The sequence below is a fragment of the Phaethon aethereus genome, assembly GCF_964289735.1.
Source record: "Phaethon aethereus genome assembly, chromosome: 8".
Lineage (NCBI taxonomy): Eukaryota > Metazoa > Chordata > Aves > Phaethontiformes > Phaethontidae > Phaethon > Phaethon aethereus.
Genome location: NC_138584.1, coordinates 32,198,520 through 32,221,930, shown reverse-complemented (window position 1 = coordinate 32,221,930; position 23,411 = coordinate 32,198,520). Strand labels below are relative to the sequence as shown.

General features: G+C 41.0%; 1 protein-coding gene across 1 annotated transcript in view; it reads right to left on the bottom strand.

The window, feature by feature from the left end:
* PATJ (PATJ crumbs cell polarity complex component) overlaps positions 1-23,411 on the bottom strand; it is a gene marked incomplete at its 3' end in the record, with an annotated part of 149,747 nt that overhangs the window by 57,579 nt on the left and 68,757 nt on the right. The window contains exon 27 of the mRNA XM_082002835.1: positions 3,178-3,374. Coding sequence (XP_081858961.1) covers positions 3,178-3,374 — 197 coding nt within the window. The remainder of the gene's footprint in view (positions 1-3,177; positions 3,375-23,411) is intronic.

Here is a 23,411-nt window from a genome sequence, read left to right as displayed (position 1 = left end):
ATCCAAAATACATCACAGAAGGCGTATTAAAAAAATTATGATTACATACAATTTTTTTATGTGACCTGCATTTCACTCAATGTATAGGCTGGACTGACTTTGAAAACAAGCCAGGCTCAAAAGACTGCTGCTGTTTGCAAAAGCTAAAAGTGAGGTGATATTTCATTAATTCAGTGACAAAAGATCTTATGAATAAGGAGCTGAGAAAGTCTGGCAGCATCCCATGTCCTTCAGTTGAATCCAATCAAGCTCCAGTTCAAAAGAAAAATGAAGAGGTAATATCTATCTATATCTATATTGTATCTGTATCTCCATCCCATTAACCTTACCCCCATCAACAGCCACAGGGGATAATCTGCACACGCTGAAGTAGCATCCACTGTTTTAATGGAGCAACACTAACCAACAAGATGCACTGAGGCACCCCGGGACAGCGCAGAAATGGTAGAGGCTTCCCAAGCTGTGAAACCCTTCTCTTGCTGATACGCTCTAGCATTCAAAACTGATGTATAATGAAAGGCACGGATGCAAATATACTTAAAACATGCAGTTAGACAAGGGTTGAGGGGGGTGTGCCTATTTGCTAATGAACAGATGAGAGTACTGGGGAAAATGGTCTCAAATGCTTATGAATGAAGTGGTTGCAAAGTTGAATAGCTTTTTTTCTATGGAATAACTAAATATTTGAGCAATGGGCAACAGCCAGCAGTTCAGTCTGCAGGCAGAGAAATTAAATACCTACATGCAGTGAAGCACTACCCAAAGGAAGAGAAGTTAAGTTGCGTCATCAGTAGATTGTCCATCTGGGTCTCTGAACAAGGCAAGGAAACCACGGGAGAGACAAACGCTTCCATGACTGACGACCATGCTCACAGTCTTTGTTTTATGTCTTTAACTGGAGAAAACCAAACAACCTGGATTCTGTCATTTCCTAACTTCTGAATTCTTGAGTCTGCCGTTAGTCCTTTTTTAATGTATTTTGTCATAAAAGAGACTGCAAGTAGAGCCAGTTGATCACCTTGACCTCTGCATCACTGGCATGGAAGTAGCATGAAATTATACTCAAGATACTCAAAAGCTGTCTGGACACAGTCCTGGGCAACTGGCTTGAGGTAGCCCCGCTTGAGCAAGGGGGTTGAACCAGATGACCTCCAGAGGTCTCTTCCAGGCCCAACCATATTCTGTGATATTCCAACCTTGGTGACCCATATATTTGTCAAATATGAGGACTCCTAATGGTTACTGAAATAATCTAGTTATTGAACATAATGGCTATTGAAAAAAGAACCTGCTAGTGTAAATGCCCATTAGTTCCATTTCCATGCTACTCACCTAACATTGAAATGCTTTTAAAAGTCAAAAAACCAGAGCTGTGAATAATTGACCCCTGGTGTGAACATGAGACTTTGGTACATGACTAATGCACAACCCATTCCTTTGTAATGCAGGATGTTTTGACACTGGATACATACTCACTGGGGACCAGAATGAGATCAACACATCCTTTCATATAAGTAATGGCGCTTCTGCCAACTAGTGACACACCTTTAATTTGATTGCAAAGGTGAACAAGAGAGGTAGTTACTAAAGTCTCTTTGAACTTCAGTTTATTTGAATTTTGGCATTTTTGAGATGGTGAACACCACTTTTCTTTCACTGAAGAAAAAAAATCATTCTACCTCCCACTTGCCAGCGAGGAGAATCAAGGTAACACCACCACTTTGGAAAATGCTACTTATAACGTGGCTCATGCATGCAAATCCCAAGCCTTGAGATATATGTGATTAGTCATATATGGTGCATCTTTCAAGTACCACTAGCAATTATTAACATTTGATTAAACAAACACTGCAAGGCACAACTCAAGAGATGTAAGAAAACTTCTGTGGATCCTTCTTTGTGGGAAAGTATTGATATAAAAGGCTCTACTACCTTTCCTCTACCAATAACTACCTGGCCTATGATATGCACGGAGGAAAACAGTACCATGAGTCCTTTCAACTGGTATACACCCAAAATTTGACAATTTTAATTTTTTTTGCCATTAGAATTTGGTGCCAGGGACAGAAAGAACATAAATTTGAAGGAGAAAGTAATTTTCCTACCCTACTCCAGTATGGTATAAATCTTCATACCATGTATCACACTTAAAAAGAAAACAATAAACTTCAGATGGTGGTGCTGTTATTATAACAAAACAAACAAGTATTTCTCATACTGTGTCTATTGAAAACCCATAATTACAGAACTGTTGGACAATGACAAATGCTTAGACAATTCTGAATACTCCCAAGGTATCCCCAGGCACTCAAATTGCAATTTCTCAAGTCAAGAAAAGTGAGAAAATAGGTGGTTCTCTGATGGCACAGAGAGTTGCTGAAAGATCAGAAAACCACAACCCATGGAGAGCAGTAAGTCAGCATATACCTGCTCTTCAGTGAAAGCTTCTCTCTAAAGTAAAGATCCCTAGGGATGGCTCATTTTTTTAAACCACTGAAGCAATCATGATGTGGGGAACCACTGCATGTACTGCAGCAAAGTGTCATTTTGCAACAGTCAAAACTCAGATGAAGTGTAGGAAATCGGTGTTTTCAATCTGAAGGTGAAGCAAGGAGATAGAGAAAAAGCGAAGACAAAGTACTCTACCTGCTAACAACCTCTCTTGCCTTGTAGGTGAACTTGTGCCAGACATGACTAAAGAAAATAAGTGTTTTAAGTTGTAACAGATCAAAACAGATCACAGCATGAAATTTAGTTTCAGGATGGGGGATATCCCTGTCATCTGTAAAAACACATATGGTAACTTTGAGGGGGTTTTGGTTTTTTTTAATGTAAGGTGTGAATTTCCCTGTGAAACCACATATGCACTACAAGGATAGATTTACTGTCCCCTTCCTGCCTTTCAACAGTCCCTCCCTAAGCATAGCTTGTGAACATGCTGAGAGCACAGGCTTCACTGACAAGACATTAGTTTTCACAGGCCAATGATTTTTGTTTCACTGAAAACACATTTACCTGCCAAAGGCCAAGTTCTCAGTTGGCATAAATCAGTGCAGCTCCTTGCCTCAGCCACCTAATTCCATTTGCGGGCTTTATTTAAGGTTCAAATGATAGCTTCACATATGCCTCTCCCCCTCTCCATATGAGCCCTGCTCAGTAGTTAAAGGAAATGCTTACTTCTAGAAGTTCATCGCCAATGTGCATCCTTCCATCTCGTCCCGCAGGTCCATCTGGGTTGATACCAACTACAAAGATGCTCATGCGAGAGCGGTCCTTGTTGCCAGCAAGACTCAGTCCGAGCCCATTTTTGTCTTTCTCAAGCTCAATAATGTGCAACTCTCCTGGTAGATCTGCGTATCTTTGCCTGATTTTTTCTAGAAAGATCAAACATAAAATGAGTTATAACATAAAATAACTTACATGCAGATGTTCAAAACCATACAAATAAACTAGAAATTGATGGCTTCTCAGCATTTACTCTTTGGTAACAGCTGTCTTTCCAGCACAGACTCTAAAATACCATTTGCTGTGCCTGTATCACTCACACAGCAAAATGCAGCATCAGCTTCAAGCACTAATCACATTAAAACAGCACTATTTTCATTGTTTCTACAACAGGCTGGTTCTAAACCAAAATTTTTTTGAAAGGAGGGAATTCCAAGGGAATTCCAGAGGCACCTCGATCTTACCTTACAGAAACTATCAATTTCAGGAAACTCTCAAACTTAGAGCTGGTTAATTAACCACTGTGGGAAACCAAAATGCTTACGTTACAAACATACTGCAAACTCACATCTCAAGGTAGAATCTTTTACTTTTCCTTCTTTCTGGTGACTCAGGAATATGCTTACCACGCTCTGCTTAACATTATGTGCTACTCTGCAGATGATTACTCAAAGCAGATGTCAGTGATGATGTATATGATTGATTACATTTTTAAATGCAGCCTCACTTGATATTAAGGTAGTTATTTGTCTTTCATCTACATTTCAACCACTTCCGTGACAGAGCACAATATACTTACAAAGTTATTTGAAGCGCATTGCGTGTCTGTGGATGCTGACAGTTTAATCTGAATGTCTTTTCACCACTGGCATATAAACATCTATAACTATTGCTTGCCAGGGTCAATCACAGCAAGGGTAATTTTGGTTCTGTCTCATTGTCCAGTGCAGATTTTAAAGCCAGCTGCATAACACCTCCTGCATCCAGTGCTTCAGCTGGGCCACACATTAAAAAAGGCAAGTCAAAGTATTTTGCTGTGGCTGGACGTCATCTTTAGTACAGAGCCCAAGGTGAAACAAACTGCTGCATTATGCATTAAGAAGAGAAATAGGTGATATTATACGTTCAGCCATATCCCTGAGTCAGCAGCAGTAGCTAGATCAATATTAGCTACTACCATTCTACCGGGGAAGTGTATTTTAATAGTATGATTTAACCACTGTAGTGAATGTTCCCATGACAACACAGAAGAGGGGAAAGAGCTGGGGAAGGTGAGAGGGGAGCAACTAAAAGTGAATAAGAACTGCTGAGAAGACAGACTATGAAGCAGAGGTGTTCCTTCTACAGCCCCTGTGCAGGCTGCCAGGGTGATGCAGCCAAACTTGGGTCCGCCCCGGCAGCTCTCCTCTCCAAGGGTCCTTCCTCAGCAATTATTCCAGCTCCAGCAGCCCCTCGTGCTTCAGCAGAGACCCCTGGGACAGAGGAGCAGTCTCCTGCCTCCAACCCTAGACGCAACCAAGAGCACTACCTACATTCAGACCAACATGGACAAGAACCAGGTCTCCCGTTGCTGTATTTGCAGGCTGGCATTTTCCTGCAGTGCTCAAAACCCCCAGTGAGCCGAAAATCCCAGGGGTGTATATTAAGGGTGTGATGTTATCCCTGGAAAGCTGTAAAGCCCTGCAGAGGTCTGCACAAAACCAGAATATCATAAAAAATTAGAAAACTCATCAATTATATGCTAAAAATTCATAACTGCATTAAATAGTAATCCATATAGCTGCATGGTTCTTTAATATATTTCTTAACTAATGGGGTCAAAATGTAATTAGAGGTGTGATTTGCTACTCGAATTTGGAAAGTGTTTTTCTTCTGCTTAGTACGCAGGCTACCTCCTGCCAAAAAACAGCAAGTGAGGAAAGGTCTCGAAAACGGTGCTTCTTAAAGTACAGCAGATGCGAGCACATATGCAGCCACACGTGTTTTATTCACACCGCTGAGGTTTAACGTTCATTTCCCATTAAGTGAAGTCCAGACCCAAAGAGCACTAAGACATTTTCTGCCCACCACAATTAGACAAACAACTCATTACAGTGCAGCAAGTAGCTGCAGCGTATCCCAGCTGTAAGAATATTAAGAACAGGTCATTGGCAGAAAAGGGATTTCTTGGTGACTGCACTTTTGCAGACAAAGCAAAGAATCGGTGCTCTGGAGGGATGCTGCTGCCTGATCTTTGCTCTGCCACAGCTCCTTCCACTGCTTGTTTTACATGGACAACACATCTCGCTTTCATTCACTATAGGAGCAAAGCACACATCTAAAGCATGTTTTTAGCAACTCATAGCTGGATGCACAGAAAAGAGGTGAAGAGGCAAGGAGAACACACACACTCAAACGCCGTACAGATGAAGCTGCACGTCTTCAGACACTGCTTCAAACCTCATTTCTTGCTTCTCAGTAAACCTCCTTGACATTCCCCAGAGTCTGAGGGAGGAGCAGCTCATGGACATGTCATGTGTCCATGACACCGCACATGGACACATCGCTCCGGCCTCTGCCTGCACACAAGTGTCTTCCGAGACTACCAGTGCCAGGAGGTCTGTAAGCTTTGCAGTGTTTCCTCCTCCTGCAGCAGCAGCACAGAATGTGTCTCACGTGAGAAAAACGTCAGTTGTTCAGAAGTACGTGTATATTCCCCTTCCATGCTGGGCTGAAGCTAAAACGAAGTTTTAGTCCTCCAAACATTAGCAGTTAGAGCAACCCACTGGGATGAGAGAGACCCCACTACAGCCTGTGCTCTGCCTGCACTGGGCCAGGCTGGCAACCTGGCGCGCCGATGCCCAGCTCAGCACTGCAGCTGCGCCAGTAATCCCCCGCCATAGAGAAAACTTGATCGGGGCAAGAACCAGAGACCAACTCCAAGGCTCATCAAATTGCTTTACTCATTAAGAGGACTTTTTTTTTTAAAGTGTTTTCCCTGCTGCATGTTTTTATTTGGAAAAAAAATCCATATTTACAACAGAAGAAAACCTCTGTGTGGACTAAGCCCTTCATTAAATGGTCACATTCATTTACGAAGCAGCTATTTGAAATGGCTAAGGTGACTGGAGTGGTAAAACAGTAGGAGACTACAGAGGAAACAGTGGAGATGCTACTTGCTGAGCGCCGCTTCCAGCCTGGCAGGAGGGCACCGTTACCGAGAGCGGCCGGAGAAGACGCAAGCGTGTGTGTACGTGTTCGTGCACGTAGGGACAAGCAGAGATACCCCCGCTTTTAAAATCCAGCCTCCCTCAGCAGGGCCTGCTGCCTCCTCCCTGAACAACAGAAGGTTCTGGCTCTCGCAAGTCCCACCTCCTGCAGTTAAACACTTCCAAGGGCTGTCCTCACCAGCCAGCCCTGCGCCGTAAATGATAACGCGCTACTCCCAGCGGTGTCGTTGCGTTATTCATCCAATCTGCATACAAATATCCTTTGGGCATCCAGCTGACGTACTGTAACGTTGTAATCGTATTCTCAGTTTGTCTCTTAATAAGCATCTCATAAGGTTATTTTAAACAAGTATTTACTGCTTAAACAAACGTGCATCTAAGGCATCTTCTTTTTAATGCCTTTTTCAGCTGTTTTTTCTCCCCTCCAGCTGGTATCACTTTTCGGTTCTCTGCCTAGCATTGGGGAGCCAGTTAGCATCTGCTTTTGCAAAGAATTCCATTATCTGCCTTCATTACCAGATACTTTACACAAGGCAATTGTAATTCTGTTGTTGCTGCATTACACATGGGACACTGCATTTCTTGTTTTGGCACTACATGGAGCTGTTTCCACATTCGGTGACAATATGCCTATCACAACTTCTGCAAACGTATCTCACCAACGATATTTAACCAGCTAAGGTTGCATCCAGCTTCTCTTAAAAATACTATACAGATGTAGTATGAACTAAAAGCACACGTATACGCTTTAGTGATCACTCCTGCCATAATATTTCCCAGTTATATTAGCAGACAATTACATTTCAAAGAGAAACCCTGGAAACGGCAGACAACTGCTTTCAAACAATATACTATTATGCTGCTGCATATGTTTCCCTGCTTCAGCCGCTATTCCTATTATATTAAACAGAGAGATAAAAGAAATAAATGGGGACAATATGGTCAGGATATTAGAGTTTGCATGATCTAGTATTGCAACAAATACACAATTTATCTGCATGGAAAAAAGCAACACCACTTCTCAGGAAGGCAAAAGGGTCTTTAAATTACAAAGATATATAAAGCACTTGCAAAGGGCTGAGGAGCTTGTTTCCCAAACCTGCTGAAATCTCCAGTTAAATGAGCTGAAAGGGAAGAGGTGTTTCTTTTGAAAATGGTGCCTCGGTGTGATGGAAATTAAAGTCCATCTAGAAAGGTAGAAAGAGGAAAGAAAAAGCTGTGGATGACTCAGCTAGGTGATTGGTTTTAGTAGCAAATGCTCAATATTAAAACTGTCAAGGCAAAATAGCAAGAAAAGAAAGGGGGAAAAACACCACAAAAACCAGATGACACATGATATTTGTATACAGAAGGTGATACTGAGGATTTTACATCCCTCTTGCATTACCTCAGACAACTATTAGCAACATAGGCTGGCTTGTGGAGACTTTACAATGGTCTCATTTACCAGCCTCTGTTCATTTTAATCGTTTTTGCTACCATTTTTATCACGTAGCACATAACATGGTTACAGTCTTGGCCTTTTCTGAAATTACTCTGCTCAGACAGCAGTGCTGCAGCATCACAACCACTGTTTTTCATTTAGTAGTGATAGATATCAGAATGCAGCCAGCATCCACTACACGCAGCCAACCTTGCATATCAAACAACTAATTCCCTTCTTGATTTCACTATTAAAAAAAAAAAAGTAGGCAGTCCCTTGAAAGCTAACCCTAGAGCTGTGAGGGCAGCATGTCTAATTTACTGATTACAATTTACAAGAACCTAAATAAGCATATTGAAGGGACCATAATTGAACAAATGGGGTTTAGAATTCTCCCACTACTAATAATATAATAAGCTTATTGTTTTAATCTTCCCACTAGCCCTCAATTCAGCTCCAAGGAGGCAGACAGTTCTGCAAACCTTATCTCAAAAGCGATGCACTCGTCTGTTTTCATAAGCTTTAAACTGATAAATAGAAAGAAGAGAATTTCTGTAATGCTTTCTTGAATTCCATAAATTCATTCCTATTCTTCTCTCAGTGACCAGCATGCATGAGTAAAATAGGGCAGTTGTATTCAAAACTGGCAAATCTAAATGGAAGAGCCAGAGATCATGCTATGACCAGTCCCGCTCCCTTGGGTGCCGAGAGGAAAGGATAGAGCTTGCTGGCGCCCACGTCTTCGTAAATGCTGTTATCTCCAAACCAGCGGGACAGGACAGCTATGGTTTCCCCATCTGATCCAGAAACTCAGCATCTCCTACAATATCCCTTTGACAGTCACACCATCCCTTTCGTAACGTTTTGCTTCATGTACACCATTTGGAAGTCATTTACCAAAACTGAAGCAATGATTTTTAGAGAAAAATAAAACCCAGCATTTCTATTATTCTTTGGCACACTTCAATAAATACTCCCACCCCAAGCCCAAATCTGTCATGTACAAGGAAGAAGGAGAAAAAAACAAACCAAAACCAAAAGCTCCCTGGCTGTAACTCTCCCCCTTCCTCCTCAAAATACCGTGAACCAAAATGTTCTAACTTTACTTTTAAGAACATGAGAGACAGTGCATGCACACCGACAAAGCCTTCTCTAGATGAACAGCTAAAGTGGGGGCTTTCATACTCTCGTAAATACAACTCACCCAAGCTCAAGTGAAAAACAAGTGTGCACTAAACTCTCCCAAGACAATATTCTTACCCTAACTTGAAGACTGCCTCTTTTCTTCTTATGTGAAGGATTCAGTCTATTATTTGGGGTCTCTGAGTTTCTTCTCTTCTAACTGCTCCCTTCAGCTCAGGCTCCCATTCTGTTTTGCTCCTCTCATGCCATGCAAACGCTTGCAGCAGCTTCTCAGCTCACACAAGAAAACTCTCCTTCTCCTCCAATATTTTCCTTAAATCCCACTTGTCCCTCACATCACTCTTTCTACAGAGCAAGGTAGAAATTTCTGCTAGTGATTTTTAACTAATCCTGGAAGAAGGGTATAATGAGAGTCTCCACAATCCACTTCAAGTACCATTTCAGTTTGTTCCAGTGAGCAGGTGACATTTAGAAACAGTTATCATTAATTTTTAGTTCCTACAACCAAGGAATTGTCATACCTGAAGACAACAGCAGAGAGAAAAGCAACACTTAGCCCTGGTTGAAAAACAGGGTAACTGCAGCCTGTAACATGATGGAGCATCTGCAATGCTTGCACCATCTCGTGTCAACATTTTGAACAAATGGAGTTCTTGCCAACAATTTTTTCCTTATTTCAGGCCCAAAGCTTCATTCTAAAGCTGCAGTTTTGTTACACAATATTTAAGTTCTCCGAGGAAGAGATATTGTATGTTTTTCTTTTTTAATTGGATGACAAGGATATGATTAGTCTATTCATACCGATGTTTATCTGAGATCCTTAACACTTTTAAAAGGAAATTTAGTGAAAGTGTGGTAAGCAGAGCATCCTGATGCTAATAATTGCTGATTATAAGGGAATCTGCTCTCTCCTGCACACAATACTTCCACTCATTTGCCTTTCAAATAACGCATTAACCCTCATCAAAGCACTTGGGTTTCCTCAGAAGCCACCTCCTCTGGGTGCCGAGCTCTCGCAATCAGTCACTCCGGTGGAGCACTGACGCTGAGCTCAGAGTGCCTCCGCACCAGCTGACGATCCTGCAGTCTTGCAGGCTTTGGAGGAAAGCACTGGCAAAAGCCGCCCATGTGTTTCTTGTCTGCTGCCCTGGGACTGGTAAACCAGTTGTTTCCTCCAGATAGGAGAGGCACCAAATGGGTTAGGCTGTTGGAGCATCGTTCTGCCACTAGTTGATTAAATAGAGCCAAATAGCAACAAAGACATTTTTCTTTTGATAAAATACTCTATGAGGATACAAATAGTTATGTGCAAAAATATATCACCTCATGGTTGATGTCTGGGTCCACAAAAGGCCTAACTGAAGGCATTTTGAACTAATTACATCATTAAAATGTGGGGTAGCTTCAAACGACAGCTGCTGTAGACCCTATTTTTAAGCCATTAAAAAGATGATTGAGAAAAACCCCATTAAAAATACTCTGTTGTATAATATTGCAGTATATTATATTGTACCATGCCGTTTAAGTCACCTGAGGCCAAAATACAGCAGTCTTCAGAGCTTCCCAGCCCACTCGGTGGCGATGGCAGCGAGCAGCCCGGAGACAAGGCTCAGTTACCACAGCCGCCGGGCTCACGCATGCTGCGCCTCCCGCGAGGAAAGCGGCCTTGCCCCCGCTCTGCTGAGGCTTGCCTAACAGTTCTCTGGGAAGCTAGGATATGGTAACAGCGTAAGAACATTAGAAGATACTGATTTGCATCCGCAAAGTCTCGAGGAAATTTGAAACGACTCTAAACGCACGTTGCTTGCCCTTCTGGCCTGCTGCACAGTGGCCATCGCCTGCCGTCGACATGCCCACCAAGCGCCAGCGACCTGTAAGGACGCACGACGTGCGCACACAGAATCAGATTCCCAGATGCTGTGACAAACAGTGCTTTAATGACCCATTTTACAACACGATTCTGGAGAACAAAAAATAAAAACATCTCACAACTGGGATGGAAATTTCTTCTCTAAAGTGCTCCTTCTGGTAGGAGCAGGTTTTCTGGTTCACTCCTGATCACTTTGCTCTGCTAGGATCTGTAATCCATTCCCTGCATTCGTATTTTAAAGCTGCTCGTTCATTTGATGGAAGAGCAAGGGTGTCTGAGACAGAACAAAGAATACTGGCGAACTCTAATCCGTTGCTTTTCTGCTTGGTCTCAACATGAGCAAATGAATATTGTGAACATTTAAATTCTTCCTCCCTTGACAGTAACAGTGTAACTTGGTCTGATCAGTGTTTCATCTTTAAATAATGATGTTCCCACGAAGCGACTGGCACAGTAATTATCTTGGAATCTTTCTGCACCGAGTCTAATTAAGGAGAGTGGCATCAGACCATTGTCAAAACCAGAAAGTTTGTTACCCAACAAAGGCTTTTATGGGCCCGAGCGCCAACTTTCCCAGCGATAAGTAATTGTGAAAGGCTGCACAGAGGACACCTCTCAGAAGTCAAGATGATGCGACATTTCTTACATAGTGACTCGCTCTTAATTTAAGAACCCGTGGTGAGAGCCTGAACGTCCTCCATCTAGAGCAGGACAGAATGGGAAAATGGGGTGACTTCTGGACTTAATAATAAAGAATTGTTTGACCAGCAAACGTAACCTGTACTTATGAGCCCAAAGATCTAAAGAAAACTGCTAAAGGAGTTCTCCGCAGTGGAATTGCCACCATTTGTGAGAAGTAGTCAGAAAACGTAAAGCTTCAAAACCCCCCCAAACAGTTGCACTAACAAGCCATAAGAAGAAAAAAAGACTAAAAGACCTGGGTGTGAAACAGCAGGTGAAGAGGAGGAAATGATACTCTGCAGCTGGGATAAGAGACGGTGGAGAGGAGATTGCAGGAATAATGTCCCAACCTAACACGATCGCTTGTTTTGCCATAGCAGCACAACCTTGCAACGGAACAAAACCACGTAAAATCAGTGTGACTTGACAAGGACTAAATTAAGTTTTTGGATCACAACCCCCGCCACAGTAGTTTAAATTTGTTTGTACAGCAATTTTTAAATATGCTGTGACAGCGATTAGAAAAGATTAAAGTTGGATGAGTCATCTGGGACTGTAAAGACAAGGAAACTACCCACAGAGCTATGTTGGAAAATACAGTGCAAGTCTTAACAGCGAGAACAACCAGGGAAGATAGATCATGATCAGCTACCGTAGTTGTGGTTTAATTCAATGGTGACCTTACTGATAAATTTCAATCCTGTTCAATATTTTTAGGTTTTAGTTATTTCGCTAAAGATTGATTGTAGCTAATTAGTCCCTACAAAAATACATTTATTTGCGACAAAATATTGCATTTATATTGTATGTTCCTTCTTTAGGCCAACTATGGGGATAAAATGCTATATAAGTATTTAAGGAAATATAAAATTTCCTGTATATCTGTTGAAATGCTCAAGATCTATCTCGTACGTCAGATATTGTGAACATAATTTCTTCTATACTACATCTTTTTCCTAACAATATATACTCTTTGTATTTAGACAGAAATTAGAATGCAATTAAAATATAAGCAATAGCTTTGTAATAAAAATATTGCATGCAAGTATGCCAATTGCGATTAATGTAAGAAAAATGTTATTATTGAAATGTTTTAATTTAAAACTGGGATATTAAACAAAAGCATTGTTATTCTCACAGTAGACAATGCAGGTTCTATGGTGATCAAAAACATTTTTAAACGGTCTAATTTCCACTTTGTCATAGATTTCCTTTTGTCTGTCTTTGGGTCTTCACGAACACCTAGTTAACGATAAATGCTGTGCAGTGACCTCAGAGGAGGTTCTGCCGTCACATCACGACCACAAACACTCCCATAATTTTCCAACTGACAACTCTCAACTTCACACTCCTAGTTTTTACTCAAAGACCAGAAAAGAAAAATATCCTTTTTCAGCTCCTAATAAGTTGTTCAAGTTTGATAAGCTATTTTCATTCCCACTGAATTAGTTAAATAAGCTGTTGAGAGAATAGGTCTTTGTTTCAGGCAGCTCAAGAAAAAGTCAAAAGCTGGCTTTTTACTCCAGTCAGTTCTGGATCCAGATTTCTCTCAATTCTCTGGGTGCACACATAGTTTTACTGAATAGTTTTTTCACTTAAATTATGCTAATAGGTTAGAGTATGCTCAGATCTTTATGTAGATTGCCATTTAAAACTTACAATGCATGTTAAAAGCAGAAAACGTTTGATTTAAATTAAGTGTGAATTCAATTTAAATAAAAAAGCAGCTTAATATTAGAAAAGATGCATTATCCAGCTTCCAGAGGACATAAGGTGAGAGAGCATAGTCCACTTATAGAACAGACCTGACCAGACTCACAACACTGTTTAGTATTGTTTTTGGTTTTTTTTTTTAATTTAGGCAGCTATACAGAATCACTATTTTGCTAGGTTCATACCTGGTTAGCCTTTCATCACACTGATTACAGCTCCTCAAACACTTGCAAACTATCTGATGACTTTTAGGATCCTCTGTGGTTTTGCACAGGACACTGAAACCATGCTCTCTAATTCCCCAGTGCTGCTGAGAGGTCTGTCAGCTACTTGAAGACCATCCCTGCACCGCGTTTGGTGTGCTGCATATCCACCTCGTCACCACACACTTCTGGATATGAAGCCAAGAAACAAAATATTAGATAAGAAGAACAGGGTCAGCCCACCCCATACCTCCCCATATCACGCAATGCTCCTACAGAGCCCAGAAATTTCAAAAGAGTAAGCCTGGGTTTGTTCTAGATCCTGTTTTTTTGAGCTACCAAATTGCACTTGAGTGATTTTCAAGCTTTTTACAACATCAAGCAATGCTTAGAGTCTTTGTTTGTTGAAGTATAAACCCAAGTTTCCCAATCTCATGGCTCGCCTTCGATTGCTGAGGTAAAATGAAATACAAAAATGAAAAATGACTGCAACACAATACCACAGTCACTGGTAATGCTGCAGACTACCAATTTCTGTGCCTTAGAACAAAACAAACACATACCTATAATTTCACTTTAAAATTATTCTACTATATCTTTCCATATCTTCAGCTATGACATGTATATTTCATTTATGACGTCTAATGTATTAATCACAGTATTACATGTAAAGCAGATACACAAGCTAACGGTATAGCCACCACTGGGCAACTGTTAGCTTCAAGTCCAAAAGAGACCTGCAAGTCAGAAGACAGAGACCTACTCCCACATCTCCAAACGAGGTGTCTGATACACAGCTTGGCTCTCCCATGATTAAGAGAGTACTACCGGCAACCTCTGGTAACATTAATCCACAGGATCCCTTTCCCAAACCACTCAGCCAAGAGCAAGTGCCAGTGCATCACTGCACTCCCACGTTTAACACAGCCCCACGTCCCCCTCCTGCTCCAGGAGGGGCAAACTGCAGCTCCCCTTTACGTGCTTTGGTTTCTCGTCAGCCTGGTCCATCAGACAGTGTTGTGCAGAGCAGCATTTGCACAGCCCACACCTTCGCATCACTTGCTTTGCACTCAGCCTGTGCACTTCACTGCTGAGCTGGTGCCTTAGCTCAAGCTGTATCCCGAAGAGAAGACCTCTCCCTGCCTTATGGAGGAGAGGATGAAAGAAAGGGACCCACAGCACAGCACTCTAATTTTAGATCATGGGTTTAGCCCAGCTCTCATGCTCCTCAGACTCCTCTGTGAGCCTCTGCAGGTCACCAACCCATCAGAAAACCGTTCCTCTTTAACGATGGAGCAGTTTTCTGCTGAGTGGGTTGAACAGGCTGAGGAAGGGAAGAGCAACAAGCACCGAAGTACCATAAACCACTGGGGAAGGTGGGAGCACAGACAGGCAAACGGTGCTCCTGCTTTCGGCTTGCAGTTAGATGGTCTCATACTGTGGAGCTTCAGCCAAGAAATAGCAGAACATTAGAGGAGGACAACAAAGCAAACACTTCTCGTCTAGTTGAACAACTAAAATGCAAACTTCCAGGCTGAAAACATACCATTTGATTAATGCTATTATTCCAAAAGAGAAAGACATCACCCAAATAAAGAATTAGCTCAAATGTCTCCTCTTAAAATGAGAAAGCAAGGGTTTATTACTTGGAATAATTTTAAATTGTCCTATGCGGTATAAACAGAAAATAAGTATGTACGCTGCGCTAATACAAACATAGATTTTTCTACCACTGAAAGCATCAGTCAGACAGCAACTCTTGCATTTACACAGCCAACTGCCATTTTCCTTTTCCATCAGGTCAGGCAGGGGGATCTGGGCAGATGAATGGATAACAATTCCTCCCCACACAAAAATCCCCATTTACTATCCCTGTGAAATCATAAAATAGTTGTAGACTATCCCTAAATAAGCCATACATCTTACTTAATCAGCTGTCTTGAGAGTCTATTCCAGAAGTTAACCAGGTTTATGCTGCACTTATGACATCATAAAACTTGACAGATTTGATTAAATATGACACATTGTTTTGTATCAGAAATTCTATTCTGATTGTTTTTAATCTCTCCAAAGGACAGAGTCTGGCAGACCTGTTTTTTCTTCCACAAAGAGTAAAATATAAGAATTAGGGTCAGCCACCTTTACTTATACCATATTTCAAATAAGAGGTGATAAGCAAGGCATTCATTTCTCTGCAGAAGAAAAATAAAATCACAAAGAAGTGAACAGAGTATTTTAACACTTTTTTTTTTTAGCATCAAAATATGCTATTAGGTAACAAATAGCTTCTCTTTAAGGTATTTAATGAAATAAAGATATTAATGCAATAAGCTTTAGGCATTTTTTAAATGAAGACAATTATCATCAGGAAATTGATGATGTATGTGAACAGAGACTTGCAATATGTCAAGCACACTCTCTTCTCCTCTGGCAAAAGAAATGCATCTCCAAGGATTTATCCAAAAGGAAGAGCTAAACGGATAAACTTTACTACATTAAATAGACTTACTTTTTCCACCCTGACTGGAGGAGGAGATCAGCTAAGAGAAAGTTAAAAAACAAATGCTTGAGGGAAAAGTTAAGAGTGTGGTATGGTAGTATTTACTGTAATTCTTTTATGTTGATATTCAATGATTTTTTTTCTCTTATTAAATTCAGTCTTCAAAAAGGGATGCTTCAGATGCATCCATGACTTGCTTCTCAGGAATAAACACTGTCTTTTGGGTAAGCTGGAATTCCATGGATCCTGCTTTTTATTTTGTTTTATTTTTAAACGGAAATGGCCAAGTAACCCCTAGAAACTGTGGCATGGTGCTCCAGAAGGCTCAAGATGCTTTGTGTATCTTACAACAGATGGCTAACCAAGACATCCAACAGACAGTAACCAAGCCAGAAGAGACGCCAGGTCTTCCGAACTGCAGTCCGAGAGTTATGCTCCACTGTTTGTTAATTGTATTTTAATCTCTTAATATAAATTACATTTAATTCTAATATGGTAAATAATTTTATTTTGTTTTCCTATAGGAACAAAGCTTATACAGTCATACCCTGTGCAATCCAAGCTCCTGCCCCAAAACCTTTGAACCTGCTGGGCAATTTGAAGCAAATCTGATGGTGGACTACGGGTCTCAAAGGTGCTATAAAAGGTTCATGAAAATAAGCAGCCGTGCAGAGGAGAGAAACCTGATAAACACTCTGACTGTGGGAAAGGCTTCAGTGTGAGATCACACTTTATTAAAGCGTCAAAGAATTCACATGAGAGAAAGCCCTTAGAAATGCTCCAGCCACAGGAAAAGCTTAAATCAGAGCTCACACCTTCCTTGACACCCAAGTCAGTCAAACGGGAGACACAAATCTGTAGGAATCCAACTTCATTAGTTGCAGTACTCACAGAAGTACTCATTAAACTCTTCACAACTCTGCACTCAAGTCCTGGCTGGAGTCAATGCAGAGAGCACCCAACCAGGACCTCTGCCTTCTCCTCAAAACGTCTCTTCCGCGTCTCTCCGATCAGAGTACTGAAATCAGCCGAAAAGGAAAAGGGGAAGCTCTGCCAACACAAGGCTATCAAGGGACGGGGAGGACGGGCTGGACCAGATGTACCAACTGGCTGCTACGCAGAGGCGTCCAGGGACGCTGAAAGGGTTAGCCCATTGGTTTGCTCCGATGCCAAGAGCCATCCGCGCACGCTGCCAGCAGCTGCCACGGGTCCCGCTCGCTCTGCCCTTCCAAGCCGGCACTATCCCTGATGCGTGTCACCGTGCAAGTCCTACTCATTTACAATGCCACAATATGCCTGCTGCACACACAAAAGAATGATGACATCATTCTGTCCCCGAAAGGCTTCGCTGAACTCCCCATTCCTCACAAAATCCCTTTTAACCTCTTTCTCGGCCCTCGGTCATAAACTGCCCGTGATCATCCTTGCATACAGCTCTACTTACTCTCTCGTCCATCACATCCCAGTCTCATCTCATTTTTTCCCCTTCCATTCTTCTCCCAGCCCTTCCGTGATACCTCACTATGTGTCAGGCTGTTCACTTAATGGATTTCTTCCCTTGAAAAACAGTATTTCAAAAATCACATCTTCTATTCTTGTAACAACTCAATCCTGAAATGACCTCTTGCTGTAAAATTACTGCATTGTCTATTTAAATACATTAATGATACACAACAAAATGATACTGTGTTAACCCTCAAATAATAACCCTCACATCCCTAAAGAGAGTAACAAGTTACAAAATGGAGGAAAGTACAGCCAAATCTTATGAGGTTTAGAACAGATTTTTTTGCCGAACACTCGAAACAAATATAGTTTCTGGTTCAGAACACAGTTTGCATTAAGGTTTACAATTCAGCACAGAAAAATGTCCAGATTTGAAGGTGGAAGTCTCAGGTGAGCCTGGCGTGTGGAGCAGGAGGGACCAGAACCAAGAGAATCTCGTCCCTCCTCCTTGCATGGGCATCGCGCTGATCTGCTGCGGCTGAGTGGTCCCAATGAATGCGTTACAGAACGGTCATGGCTCTACCAGACCAAACTATTTCAGGATCATTACACGCTATAGTAGTATAGGATACATTTTGCTGTTGTTTTAAGGTACAGCAAATGCTGCTGCTTGCTCTTTACTCCCAGAGCACCTGGAGGGATGGAGACTTGGTAGCATAATACCTTTAAGAAACGTTTGGCTGGTGCAATCCCTCCCTGCTCTCACAAACACAGCATAAAAGAGCCATAACTAGCTCCACAGGAATGTGCACACACAAACAAATGCCTTGTACCTCCAAGCTCTCTGGCGTTTCCCTCCAAATTCTTCCCAATTTAGGTATGTGGCTCAACTCTAAGTAACAGCACATTACAGATATAAGAACTTTAATATCTTGTGATACTACCACACACCAAGGTAATGATGACTTCCCACCTCACTTCATAGAGGACCTGGTTGAGTACACTACATAAGTTTAACATTCACAGGTCAAAAAATACTACTTAAGCTTAAAGATCTGAAACAGCAGACAAAACACATAGGTATTTATATGTACGTGATAACTAATGCACTTGGGTTTTCAGTTAAGGGATACAAAAAACCTCTGAAACTACCTAAAGCATTTTTAAAAACTCCAAAACAACTGTTAAAAGCATTTGGCATCTACAGAACAATCACAAAACAGTACGATGAAGTCAAGGTTTACTCCTCCTGGCTTTGGACAACGTACATCATCCACCTGTAGCTCTGTCCTCTGGCAGTAATACACTCATCACCTGAACAGGAATTCCCGAATTCAGCTCACTCAGCTACTGCTGTTGGGAGGGCAATGGCTCCTGGCTCTGTGCTGGACTGTCTGCACACAAAGACATGCAGAAGAGTAGGGTCCTCCTCCATACTGCAGCCTTGTCCCTCCCCCAGACCAAGACCCCAAACAGCCCCCATACCTGTCCTATTCTCCTGTTGCACGTTCTAATTCAAACACCCCAGTACTCCATTCTGCTCCCCTTCTCCCTTACCTTCTCAAAATGACAACAGAAAATGATGCCAACATCAACTGTGCTCCTGGATCTTGAATTACAGCTGTGGACCCTGACAGCAGCTGGTTCCCACAGCACCGGCGGTGGGCAGGGCAAGGGCAGAGCTGGGAGCGCACAGCACCAAGATGCCACCCGTCAGCGGTATCCGGCGTGCCATCTGCCTGCTGGAAACACTTCCCCATCCACGGAGGTAATCCGGATTAACGGGTGTCTCAATGGTGGTGCTCATCCCTCGCCTTCGGGGAGCACACGGAGGGCCCGTGCAGAACGGGTGCAATGGCTACGGACCCTGCCCACGCACAGAGCTCTCTGCAGAGGGCTGCCAGCACAGCCCAGGGCCCTCGGCTTTGGAGGGCTACGCTCCTCTGACCTCCACTCCACCTCTGCCTCGCACACCTGCACATTTTGCACAGCAGCAGAAATTTGCTGTTTCCTTGATGATCCCGAAAGCTCAATGCTTTAACACTTCCTCTAATAACTTTTTTGGGAAGATGAGATGGAGAAGCACAAGCCATGATCTCTAAGCGCTGATGAGGTGAACAGACATGCCCACCACTACACTAATAATAAAAGGCTCATTATTACTTCTGGGGTAGCAGAAAGAACTACCTGCCCTTTAGCCGCTTGCCACAACATCTCTTCTAATTTCAATATGGCAAAAATATTTTGAATTTGCTGATAAAAGAGAGACGTTTATCTGATGCAGATAGCATTCTTCTATACACAGACACATATCTATATTTACATGCATATGTGTTTATAGATGTCCTTCCTAATGTCATTACCTTGCAAGTGGTTTTTGATGTGCATGTGGCCACTACAAGGCATAAAGCAAATTTTTAGTCATCTGTCATAGTGCGCTATAGCTAGCATACCTACAGATAAACGTTCTGGATTGCTCTTTAAATGCCAGCTATCCTGATAAAGAGCAATAACATACCTGCTCAAAGCAGAAGGTAAACTGATGACTAGCCCCTAAGCCACTACACTGAATAAGGGAGAATCAAGTGTTAAGACTGGGGAGCAAAAGATAACTTCAACTTTCTCAAACACTTAAAGAAGTTATTCTGGACAGCTGTCTCAATTATTGTAGTACTGTGGAAAACTAGGTAACATCTGTAAAGAATAAAATTATTGTCATTTAACACTTTTACTTTCCCTTCTGTTAGAGGCTTACTTCCACTACATACTTGTTTAAAAATACTGTGTAAACCAAGCAGACCATTTTGGAACAGAGCTATTATGCAAATAATCTATTCTATATTCTAAGTAAAAACAATGCTGTGCTAGTCTGGACAAGACACGATGCACAGCAGAGTTTCTTTTAATTTTTTTTTTCGTGTGTGCGCAGTGGAGCAACATCATTTACAATGGTAATGATGAAAGGTACCTTCCTATCTAAAAATCAGAGATTAAAGACTATAAACACGCCTTTTATGGGCTAATGTTTGCCTTTCATTTATTTATTTAAATATTTACATCCTTTTAACATCTTTTTAGTTGCAAGTCATTGCAGTGATACTAAGTGTTCTTCAGTGAGAGCAATATAAAAATCTACTTGTATTATTCTCTCTTAGCAAGTTTGTACAGTGATACCTGTGTATGCAGATTTATACCACAGAAATTATCTTCAATCTGTAAGTTGTATGAAATTACTTATCTGTAACACCCGAGTAAGATCAAAGATCCCAAACAACGTAAGCCACCTGCACCATGCCTTAGACAATGTAATAACCTTAAAACATCAAATCAGTATATTTCATGCCTAGCATTGCAATGCTATTCTCTGGATACCTGGCTTGTGTTGGAAGAAAAGATCATACCTAAGAACAACTGCAATCTAAGGCAATATTTAAAGATTAGATTATCCTTCATTGCAAATAGCTCATTTGTTTACTATCACATTGCTTTATTCTTGTTTTGCCTCCTTATACCATGAAAATGCTGAATATTCAGTTTAGATTCCCCAGCAGCTTTTTATTTTAGTCTAAAAACATTTACCTAACACATTCTTAACAAGCAAAGTGAAGAAAATTCAGCCATCTGTCTCTACATTACAATAACAGTTATGGAAGCGTAGATTATTCTATATAGCAAGAAATTTAATGCTAGGAATTCTTACACTTTAAGCACTGTGTGCTTATGGCAGTTTTGTATATAAGAACCTTGAACACCAATGTACACAGAAACAATGATTTACAAACAAACACCAGGCAAAAATATTTTAAAGATATTAAATGCATTCAATATCCCAATCATGCTACATGTCCATGCTTCAAACTGAGAAAAAAATAATTATCTGTGCTATTATTTTCTTATCTCCAGTACTTCACTAGCTCTAAATTATCTCTAAAAATACTTAAAATTACTTGCTGGAAACAAACACAACATAGAGAGAGATCTGAATCCTTACCTGGGAAACCCCCTTGTACCATTGCTGTAGCAGCATGTACTTCAAGATATCTGCATTCCTGACAAGCATTCAATGCTGTAAGCAGCTCAAATCCTCATCATACACAGACTCAGTGCTTGTCTGTCTTCTGACGACCTTGGGCCTATTTTTCTGAGATTTTTCTCTCCTTAAGGGCAAACCGTCTGTCTGTTTCTATTATGAGATGCCATCAATTATATTAATTTCAAGCTAGCCACAAGCTAACAGTTACATCTGCCAGCAGATGAAGGCTGCCTATGAAAGTATGCAGGGAGAAGCAGATCTCTGGTTTCCCACATCTGACCCACTGATGCTCTACGGCGGCTGTGTGCGCACCGGCTTACTCTGCCAGCATTCGAATGACATCTCTATCCCCAAACACGAGTCACCTCAAACGTTTGTTTATATCGCCGTTAGCTGCAGGTACTATCATGCTTAATGATCCACTGCATGGCAAAGTAGCAGTTAACAGACATTTATTTATCTAAGCATCCTTTATATGCAAGCTACAGGGGTTAAAAATGAATTTCTCTTAGTCAAATGGCTTCATTAATTTTCCAATGCTGCAAATCCTGCAGTTTCCCAACACTGATATGTGTTCATAGCATAGGGTCTGGTTGTTTTGGTTTTGTTGTTTTTTTTTAATGTCAGAAAACAAAACCAATCTGTCATTATAAGCATAAATTAAAAAAAAAAAAAAAAATCAAACTTCATCATAACTTGTATTTTGCTGAAACTCTAATCAAGCAATATTAGTTTCGCTGCAATGAGTGCTGAACTGAAACATTAAAAAGACTCAAAATGCTTCATTTAGTAATTAAAAAAAAAGCAAAGAAAATGACTCTCTAGATCTATACACATACTTAGTTATTTTGGGGAGTACTTACTAATTCTCTCTTCCAAATGCTACATTTGAAACAACTCAAAATGCTCAGTTATTTTGTCAATACTATTAATTTGTTCATTTTCAAAGTTCATTGTCCTTTCTTGAGAATATGTATCACAGCACACACAAAGCCATCTGTTCAGTGCATTATGTACAAGCACACAGTAAAAAATACAAGAAGTCCCAGCTGCAATTTTACTATTAATTCATCAAAAATGTAATTTCCTTTTGCAATACTTCATCAGATGATGAGAACTGTGCATGTGATTCACAAATAGAGTAAAAAAACCCAGCCCAATAACAAAAACCCAAACTAACCCACAACCTCAAACAACAATAACACCAACATCATAATCTATCCTCATGTGGCACAACAGCTTGTGAGTCTGCCCAGCATGTACAGCCCTCCTGGATCTGATATTAGGGCTGGTTACAAAACTGACATATTTTAGCTAATTATGGGTCAGAACAAAAACGGGAAAAGAAGATTAGCAGTACAGAAACATATTAAATAGAGATTAACACAGAGCTGAAAAAATGAAAGTCACTGCTCTATTCATCTAATCCTGACTCTTGCATGATCTTTGTAAATCCACAGCACTAAATACACTTGTTGCTACTTTTAAGAAAATGAAATATTGCAATTACTATTTTTTCAGTATTTTATTTTCGTAAAGGTTGAAGCATTTTTCCAAGCTACATCTTACTCTTTGAACATCATCTCTATTTGCTGTTGATTGCAGTGACATCTATTGGAGAGGCAGTGTTTGGCTACACAAGCTGCCTCACCTGAAGATCAATGGTTTTGGGTGTGTGTCCCCCCTCAAAATTAAAATAACATCAAGAATTGCTTTTCCTGTTTTAGCACAGCTTTGCATAAAACAGACTCTAAACAGTCAGATCCTCAGAATTTTATTGATTTATCAGTAGTTTTGTTTTCATTTAGTCATTGTTAATAATTCTGGCATTCTTCCAAAGTGCCAAAGATCATTTTCCCACCTTCGCCCGCAGCAGTACATAGACACTTCCTGAGGTCATATTTTTGCACACCCCGTATACTTGACCATACACCTTCTACAAAGTCTCAACTAAACTCTATTCCC